The 9,965-nt window shown below is 45.3% G+C and overlaps 1 protein-coding gene across 3 annotated transcripts in view; it reads left to right on the plus strand.

Moving 5' to 3' along the window:
• Nucleotides 1–9,092, plus strand: part of ctnna1 (catenin (cadherin-associated protein), alpha 1) — a 68,626-nt gene extending 59,534 nt beyond the window's left edge. For all 3 annotated transcript variants that reach the window (XM_079167705.1, XM_079167707.1, XM_079167706.1), the window contains exons 17-18: nucleotides 6,330–6,464; nucleotides 7,203–9,092. In XM_079167705.1, the coding sequence (XP_079023831.1) occupies nucleotides 6,330–6,464; nucleotides 7,203–7,493 (426 nt within the window). In that variant the 3' untranslated portion in view covers nucleotides 7,494–9,092. The remainder of the gene's footprint in view (nucleotides 1–6,329; nucleotides 6,465–7,202) is intronic.
• Nucleotides 9,093–9,965: the final 873 nt, after the last annotated feature.

Genomic DNA, 9,965 nt, shown 5'->3' on the forward strand with positions numbered 1-9,965 from the left:
ATCGTGTTTCAACCGAGACGCGGGTCTGGTTTTGGGCGTTTTTTTTCTGAAAACACAGTCGGACATGTGTAACGGAGCCTCGTTACAGTTTTAAAGAAACGAGTGCGGCGCAGAGACGAGCTGCAGGATTTAGGTCAGTGCCGTACAAAGGTCTGCACTGCAGTCTATTAAGAATTTATGAGCCTCCTCTGCAGGGCACCTTATGAGAATTCCATCGGAGCCGACTGGTAAACAAATAATGCTGTGTAATTGAGATTTATAATGCAAATGTGTTCGCCACCATGTAGCCCATAAATTTCTGCCTGCTCCCCACGTAAACACTCGCATGTACACGTACGAAAAAACATGCACATGAAATAAGGCTTACATATTTGGAGAATAGGCATGTGCATGGCGTGTGTGTGCGTGCGTTTGTTGTGCAAGCTTTATTCTCATGATGTATACTGACATACATGGTGCGCTTTTCCAATTTGCATTCAATCAGCGGAGATTTATGGTGATCCGTGGGCTCTGGTGCTGGTCACAGTCTAATCCCGGCTCCGGCCCTAGACGCTCTACAGCAGACGGGGTTGTAAATCACCCACTGCAGCGGGGAAGCAAAAAAAATCACCCAGAGAGCCCACAAATTCTCAGCTCAGCAGTTCAAGGGTCAGCCCCCCCCCTCAGCCCGACCAAGTGAAGCCCACCTTATTTGCTGGTTGAGGAAATGTATCAACTCCCAATTGATTGTTTTGAAAGCCGTTTACCCGTGATGATTCAATATTCTAGCGCTTTATGTCCAGTGAAAGGCGGCCCGGCCTTGACAGAGCCGCCTCCGGGAGGTGAAGAGCTCCCAGAGGTGTATCATCATTTTGGGAAGAGCACGGAAAGGACAGCCAAACATCCATCAGTGATGGTTGTATGACCATGATTTGGGGATGATAAATAGTGCATAGCTGTTAAATACATTTTTTTTGAAAGCTTTAAGGGCCTTACTTTGGGGTCACACTGGACACGGAATGCGCTGTGAAGCGCCACGCAATGGCAATTGCTGCACAATTTTCTGATAAATATAGCGGATGGATGTTAAAATCCATGTGGTTGAGGAAACGGGGGGGATTGAAACTCAGCAGGGAGAGAGCGGAGGAAAGTCAAAAGCATGGAGTGCATATTTGATCAGAATGATATCATTTCTATCTTATATAATATATCATTTATATATCATCATCGGTGTGGTTTCTTGCCATATTTGGAACTAAAGCTTAAGATTGTGAGCCCCCTGCAGATGTTAGCGCTGTGGGAACGTCCAATTGGTTTCACTGGAAAGTTGCGGCGCTTCCTTTGACTCTCAACCTGCCGTTTGAAATCTGAGTTTCGTTTTTGAGCCGTCTGGTTTTTATAAGTGAGCCAAGCGCAGTAAAGGGTCAGGCCAAATACCAGTCTGAATGTCAAACACTCATTTCTAAATGTTTTAACATGCCTGTTGGTTCGTACCTGTTCCGTAGCCGCCGTATTAAGTTCTAAGTTTGAGCTGACAAGTGCTGCAGCGATGCGGCTGACTGACAGGTGCGGCGTGAACATTAAAAATGGATGAGAGCCATTTAATTGGTCCCTGTGGTTGCCTCTAAAGTCTGTCTTTTTGGCTCGCCCCCAGCTTGATTTCCCCCTGTCACACCCAGACTCTGTCGGGCTTCGCTGTCACATTAACGCTCCCGAGTGCCGGTGTGATTGAATTTTGCCCCCCCCCCACACACACACAAACACGGAGCATCTTTTCAGCAGGAGATCCGGCTATCATCAATCTGTTTGTAATGGATCTTGATTGATATCGGTCGGCCGTGGCAGATTTATATTTAGCCATCAACGGTAACATAATCGGCAGCAGACTTGACTAAATCTAATGTACAGCGCATTACTGTAAAGCCTGTTAACAGGGCTGTGCACACAGAATACCTGCACACCCAACTCCATCAGAGGCCTTCTACTCCACTCGCCTAAAGTAACGGAGTGATCTTTCCTGTTTCCTGTATCTCCTTAAACTTTTCCATGGTTTTCAGTCACACTATTTCCCCCAGTGGCATCACACTGTAACACTAACGTATATCTCTGTAACCCTGCTAGCCCCCGTGGCAGTTTTGAAGTGTAGTGGCAGATAAAAGTTCCCCGTGGCTTCTTGCCCTGAAGGTCCTTTCCCAGCTTAGGCACAGTTAATTATCCACAGCCCTCTACCGCACAAAAATGTCACATTTTCTTCTTTTTTTTACCCCCTCTCCCCCTGCTAGATGTTTTTTTTATGTCTGAGCAGTAAAGCCACATGGTGAACCGATATATGGGCTGATTTACAGGGTTATGGTACATCAGTTATCCGTATACTTTTTAGAAATAAAAAACCTTTTCTGTTTCTAGCTCTCCAAGCATGAAGCAACAGGCGAAGTCCGTCCAATGAGAACAAAATCCCCTCACTGGGATGTGAGGAAAGTGGAAATATCAAATATCTTTTCCCCTCCGTCTTTCATCTCATGACAGGAAGTGACTGAAAAACAACAACCCGTCAGTAAATACCTCTACGTTCACCCAACAGGTTGCTGGCGCATTAGAATGCTGCCTTGTCAGTAAATATTGGAGATTGGCATTTCCTGTGGGTGATGCGCATCCTGAAAGGTCAGTGCTGGGCAGCTGCAGCACCGGGGGGGGGGGGGGGTCTGGCTGGCTGGCTGTCTATGTGATGGAATTCAGCGGCGCCGCGTGGCATTTCCAATGACGGGATCTGACCTTCCTCATCATCATTTATATCATGGACGTTACCCGACGCGTAACGCAGTGAAGTGCTTCTGTTCAACATCCCGCTCTTTCATTCTTATTGCCTCATTTCCTTTTTTCTTATTTTGTCGGCTGTGTTGTGTTTTTTTTTTTTGCTTTGCTTTACTCTGCCGTCTGAACCTTCTCTAGGGCAGCAGCTTAAATGCTAAGGCATGGACGAGCTACCTACGCACATGAATATGGAACTCAGGAGGTACAATTAGAAAATGAAAATAAGGATCTGCTCCCCTTGTGACCCACCTTTGATGCGTCGCCTTCATGTTCCTGAGAAGGCACTTAAAGAGGCAAAGCCATCTCTACCTGTGCTGCTGGCTCCTTTTTGATAGATGGTGACTCACCTTTTCTATTAGTTTGCCTTGAAGAGATACCCCCCCCCCAGAGTCTAGTGATGAAGTCTCTCATGCCCCCCTCTCTGCTTTGCCATCTCTCAATAATAGCTGACCACGCAAGGTTAACTGACCACACAGCATGAGGGGAGAGCAGGAGGCTCTATCATCAGGGTTGAACATTGTACAGCAGCACTCAGAGGAGACGAGGAAAGAAAAAATGATGGGCTCTCATGGTTGAAGTCACAATTAGAGGAGAGCGTCACTCATTGGGGACAAGTGCGACGATTAGTGGTGCAACAGATCATAAAACTCACGGTTCAGAGTCACGGATCGGATCCGCGTGAAGAAGAAAGGGAGGAAATATAACTTTTGGAGATCCCTGAACATGTTTTCTTTGCTGCTGATCATTGTTGATATTGTTGTTCGATCAAAGCAGCTGGTCTACAAGGTCACCGTCTAAAAAAAGTCATCTATAGTGTTTTATTTGTGTGTTTTGTTGTGAAAATATCTCCTTCAAACAGCTGGATTTATTCAAGTTTATCTCGCTAGCGACGATCCTTTTTTTTCTTTTCCACGCCAGAGCAAATTTTTGTTTTGTGAAATGGAAATGAATTGTTTAAATAGTGAGGCCAGATGTGATTTTCAACCCGAGTGCTTGGTTATGGTGTTTGCACAACCTGCAGAAACACTAACCGACACATCTACGCCACATCCCGTTGGGTGTTGGAGGAGAGAAAGGTGTCTGTGAGTTAGCGACCGATGCATCTGGTTTGCGTGGCTCTCAAGCTCCTGTATTGACGAGCGAGTCAGGCGCCTGCTGTTTGCGTGAACCCGAAAACCCAATGCGAGGTGTTCTTGTCTCTTCTCTGGATAACTTCTGTATTCACGTGTCACACTCACAGCAGCCTTGCAGAGTTTCCTGAGTGCTGAGCGAAGCCAGCAGCTGAGCTGAGTACGAGCACAAGTGATGCTTTCACAGTGCCCTGCTCTCAGCCGTCTGAATACTTCCCCAAGCCCTCATTAGCATGGCTGCTGCATTCAGCCTCATCCCAGGTCTGTGCTATTGCATGTGTGTGTGTGTGTGTGTGCACACAGTCTCTCACACACACACACACACTGTTACTTACTTAAAGCCCCCCTCCCAACTACAGTTGAATCCTCCTGCCTGCGTCCCGTTTCCCCAGTTGGATTTCTCCCCTTATTTACTCCTGCATACTGTTGCCCCTCTGGCTCACTCTTCATCCTCAACTACTTATTTTTCTCTGGTTCTTTTCTCTTTTTTGTTGAACCCTCCTGCCTCTCCCATTTTCTCTCGTCTCTCAACCATGTATGATGGTCGACCCCCTCCAGCTCTCTTTCCTCTCATCTGCTCTTGCATACCTTTTTCCTTTAATAGAATGTCAACTCTTACATCTCCCTCCTCTCCACTTAGCCCGTCTTTCTATTAATCAGGAGAGGCTGGTAGTGACGGGAGACACCACTTGGTCCATTTTTATTAATAATGCCGGCTGTAGAGCTCTCATTAGATGATAGTAATGGGTTAAGTTGCATTTGCGACCTTATGCATGAAGATAGGGTGTGTTTAGTTTATTTTCGTGTCCTTATTGTACTATTATCGCACCCCATCACTCCGATGTAGGATGTGTATGAAGGAGCACAGCTGGCCGGGGCGGTGTGCAAATGCATGCATGGCTGTATGTCTGGGAGTGAGCGCGCTATATTCAGCGGAGCGCTCGACGCTCCCACCAGGGATACTGCCGCGCTCGGCAGGATTAGAGGCATCAAGTCCTAGTCTGTTTGAAGTGTCAAAAAAAAAAAAAAAGAAATCTTGATACCGAGGATGTTTCCTCTTCTTCCCTTTTGCACAGAGAAAAGGGAGAACGTGGATTTAGTGCACTTCAATAGTGGTTAACAGCCATTATCCAGAGAGATCCGGTCTGTCATTTGCTCACTTCCAGGCGGACAAAATGCCTCTTCAGTCGGTCTAGACGCCGCGCAAACACTCGAGCACACTCGTCAGCACTGACCTCCCCGACTCCTTCCTGCAGAGAATCCATCAATTAAAGGATTGGCTGCCAGCGCCTCCCTTTCACCTTTTCCCCGCACTCAGAATTAACGGCTGCCAAAGGACAGCGCCTTCTCGCTGCCAAGTACCTGCACATACCGGTGTTTGAGCCAGTATTTTCTCACACACACACATGGTCACCACCCCTCCGGTGCCTTTCACAGGTGAAGTTAGTTTAGTACGGGATTACCCTCTGAGCGGTCGGTGTAACTGCGTGGCGATCGCTGCCGACGTACCGGCGTGTGTCGGGTACGCAAAGGTGTTTACATCCCTCGCTTGCCGAACGGCTAACGAGAGCCGGGGTCTAATTACTTGGCTGGCAGGGGGCTTGTTTAGCAAACTTGGAAAGAGATTGGGAGTGGTGTTTGAAGGTGGACCCCGGTCTAATTATGATGAGATGAAATAATTCAAAAAGATTGCCAACGCTAAATGGCGTGCATTTGTGGAGCTCTTCGCATGCTTCTACTCAAGTGGGTTTTATGATAATTTATTGTTTTTTTCTTGAAGTTGATGGATTCTTCTTTTAAACGTTCCGATGTGTTTTGTTTTGCGTCCCCAGCTGGCTTTTGACGATCTCGTAATGCCTTGTTGGGAACAAGAATAAGACGCTTATTCCCACCCTCGCGCCTAAAGTCCTGGTTTAAGTCGTTTGGTTGCATTTTAAAAACATGTCTTATCTATGGACAGGGCTTGCTGTTGATACTTGACAAGTATTTCCGTTGCTAAAAGGGACTTCACACGAGACGATCACCAACACCTGGACGTTGCTGATTGACAGCCGTGTTTCCCTCCTAATAGAATTTGCATTCTGTGTGACTTGATCCGTGCTTAACCCTGCGAAAATGAGTTATCAATCTACAAGGGTGTGGGCGTAAGTTTGTCATTTTGGCTCCGTGCACGGCCCTAATGTGGGTGTCTACCTTACCTGTCACACTGCTGCTAACTCATCTTGATAAAGTGTGAGATCATGGCGTCTGCAGGATCACATAAATATTCAGATTGAGTAGCACCAGCGAGTTACAAAAACAAATTGATTCACGACACGGCGGGTGATGTTGTAACCATCCCGCTTGTGCTTGTGTACCAATTGACGTGCACGTCAGCTGACACGCGTTTTTGTCTCCTCTCCCTCGCAGTGCCCCGACTCCACCTGTAAGCAGGACCTGCTCGCCTACCTGCAGCGCATCGCCCTGTACTGCCACCAGCTCAACATCTGCAGCAAAGTCAAGGCCGAGGTGCAGAACCTGGGAGGAGAGCTTGTTGTCTCTGGGGTAAGTTCAGCCGCCGTGTCTACAGGTCACGACCTGCATTGCGCTTTAAAATCATTCACGTCAGCGTGTAAAGTGAGGTGTGTTTCTGGAGCCTTTCAGGATGCACACGTTGTATTTGGGTGAGAAACGATGCATGTAAACAGATTTGCGTTTGTTCAGTTTAATCCGTAGCTAGGAAGATAATCGAATCAATAGAATGCGTCGCTACTTAAAGTTTTATCTGGTGTTGTTGTGCTTAGTTAATGATTCATTCTTTGTCCCATAATCAGCAGCTTATATTTAATATTGAACAAAACTGATAATGGAAATAAAAGCTCTGTGTGCTGGAAAAGACCAATGTTTCCAAACCTTTTTACTTCTTAAGATAAGACCGTACAAGGCAGGTGTTTATAGAACCTTTTTAAGCATTAGTTAACCACTTACTAGCCATTCAAATGAATTAAAAGAGGTCGTCAGTGTGTGCAAGAAATAATGAATTCCTCTCTGTGTGCTGAATTGAGCCTATGCGTCACACTCTTCAGTCAAGTGCGACCTGTGTCTCTGAGGCTGTTAAATATTGGAGATTAAATTAGTTTGACCTTTCTCCGTATTCTCAAATTTCCTCGCTTCTGTTTGTATGCCAGACGAAATCTGAAAGGTTGTTAATTCTTCCGTATATGTAAATTTCTCCCCCCCCCAAAAAATACCAGGCTTTGCTTGTTACCAAGCTAACCGTGTCCTCTCCCGTCTCTTCCTCAGTTGGACAGCGCCATGTCCCTCATCCAGGCCGCGAAGAACCTGATGAACACGGTGGTGTCCACCGTCAAGGCCTCCTACGTCGCCTCCACTAAGTACCAGAAGAACAAAAACATGGAGGCCCTGAACATGCCCGCCATCTCCTGGAGGATGAAAGCCCCCGAGAAGAAGCCACTGGTGAAGAGAGAGAAGCAGGATGACGGCCAAACCAACAAGGTCAAGAGGTCCTCTCAGAAGAAGCACATCAACCCCGTGCAGGCTCTGAGCGAGTTCAAGGCCATGGATAGCATCTAGACCAGTTCAGGGTTTACAGAGAACACACTATTATTGACCAATGAGTTTATATATAAATATAGATAAAGCTCGTCATTCTATAAACAGAACCGGTTTTTAGCGCGTTTGTTCCACCTTTGCGTCGACGACTCGTCTGTACGACCTCTTCTATTCCTACACTGCCTCATTTCTATTCCATAAATTCAGATGTGCTGACGCGTTAACTGTCTCTTCTCAAGGAAAATGCAGTTAGAGGGAAATCAACTGGACAAATGCATTTTATTATTCTTATTATATATTTCCCTTTTTTTTTCCCATGTTCGTGGGAGGCAGGGGGAGCCGATTTCATACGTGTTATAAGAACTAATTCCAAGAGGCTTGTGATTATTTTGTATTCTAACCAGTTTTACAGTAATACCTTGGGGGTCGCTGGTGTTTTCCACTACAAGGTTCGATTATGGCGAAATACCTTCTGTACTGCAAATATCAACGATTCAAAATCTCTGTCTGCCTTACTTTGACTTGAGCAATAACTGTTTGGATGTGCCGGGCTCACTGGTGGGATTTAAAATCTGTTTTTGGTTCCTTAAGGGAACCAAAGTCAATATATTTCCATGTGTGCCTGCCCTTTTTTCTAACTTTCTACACACCTTTTGTTATGCCACTATAAACGGTTCAAACAGGTTTTAACTGACCTAAACACTATTTTCAGCGCTGAATAGCTAATGATTTCCACCCATTTAATTTTTGGACTGATTCTTTTACTATTTGAGCATCTTAAGTTTCATTTTCTGTGGGGTTTTTTTCCATGTTTGCATCATGCAGTGAACCGAGGAGTCAGAGTTTTAGCTGCTTAACGGGTAAATACGCACACAGATCCACTCATTTCAGTCAAACTTTGTAAACGAGCCTCGGCTCCTCCGAGTCTGGGAGAACCCAGCGGGCCAAACAACGAGCGGACCCGGTGTGTCGTTACTCTCCAAAGCCGACAAGCTTCATTAACTGTCGACGAGACCAAACACCCCAGCAGTCTAAGAATGTGTCCAAATTGAGGGATCAATATGTTTTCTCTCCGCAACTTTCGAGGTGGGCGAGGAAAGGAGATTTCTCCGACTTAAAACTCTTGCTTATTGTTTTTATTCCTTGTCCTTAAGCTTGAACACCAATCACAAACTTTATAGAAAACCGGTAACAAGTTGCCAGGAGTTGGAGCTTTAAAAAGAAACCGGAGACAGCTTTTTTTTATTTTGTTTTTGTTTAACTGTAGGTAACAGCTGTGCGGTGTTTGTCCAGTCATAGTACTCTGCTGCGTAGTGGTGCATCGGCATCCAGCGAGGCTCTGAAACCCTGCTGCTTGGTTCTTTGGGGCTGAATCTTTGTTTAGCTCGTTTGGCACCTGTGAGCTACAGCTGGATGTGTGATTATTCTCTTTCTGTACTGTAGCACCAAGCATTTCAGCAGTTTGTCTTTTGCTGTATTTGAGTTTGGATTTTTAATCCCGAGTGATATCAAACTACTTTTGCGGTGGAATTTGTTGTTGTTGTTGTTGAGAGCTGACTTATTAGTGCACACGTTTCTTATATTCATGTGCCTGCTTTATATCTTAATAAACATATAAAAATGAAACTGCTGTTCTCTTCTTTCTTTACCGGTAGACTGAAGTCTTCTACCCTCCCGTGATCCTTTACTCTCCTTATATGCTTTGTTTTGCCATTATACCAGTTGTAGTAACAAGGAAAGTGTAAGCCATAAATGATTTAGCCCTCAAAGGTAAAATGAGTTTTAGCACCCCCCCCAACAATCTGCTGTGCATAATTAAGTCATTATACTATGTGCACATACCTCCCGTACAGTCTGCATTACTGACTTGAGAGCTATATACAGTATGCTCTTGTAACTTCTGTAATTGGGTTGTTCTATTTTCTCCTGAAACGAAAAGTGCAGCTTTTAACATCAAACGGTCTTGTGGTGGCGTCTCTTTAACAAACAATAGCCTGTGAGGAAAATGCAGTGGGAGAACCGAGTGTGCACAACGGGAAGATAAATGTGTCTGAAGCAAGAAACTATTTGGAAATGAGTCGTCTGTGCTGAAGTCATTGCGCTTTCGAGGTCAGTCTGACCCATCACGGAGACAAATCCACTTTTTCATATTCCTACACAGGCAGGTCAGTTTCGGTATCACTATATTTGGTTGTTTTTTTGTGATTGTTCTCAATTGAGTTACCCTAACGCTACATCCACATATCATTTTTTGTAATAACTTTGAACATCCCACAGAAAATGGATGTGGAATAGATGGAGAGCAGTAGAGAGAGAGAGGGAGAGGGTTTCCACACTCCCGCCTGATGACTTTGGCAATCAAACGCTTCAGTAACAGATTGTTTTATCACATCAGATGTAAATACATTGACACCAATAAATAAGGCTAAGTTTTTTAAAGCCAGAGCCACTGACCCGGTGTATGTCACTCCTGTCAGATTGTGTGAGATGGGT

Source organism: Pholis gunnellus (assembly GCF_910591455.1).
Source record: "Pholis gunnellus genome assembly, chromosome: 10".
Taxonomy (NCBI): Eukaryota; Metazoa; Chordata; class Actinopteri; order Perciformes; family Pholidae; genus Pholis; species Pholis gunnellus.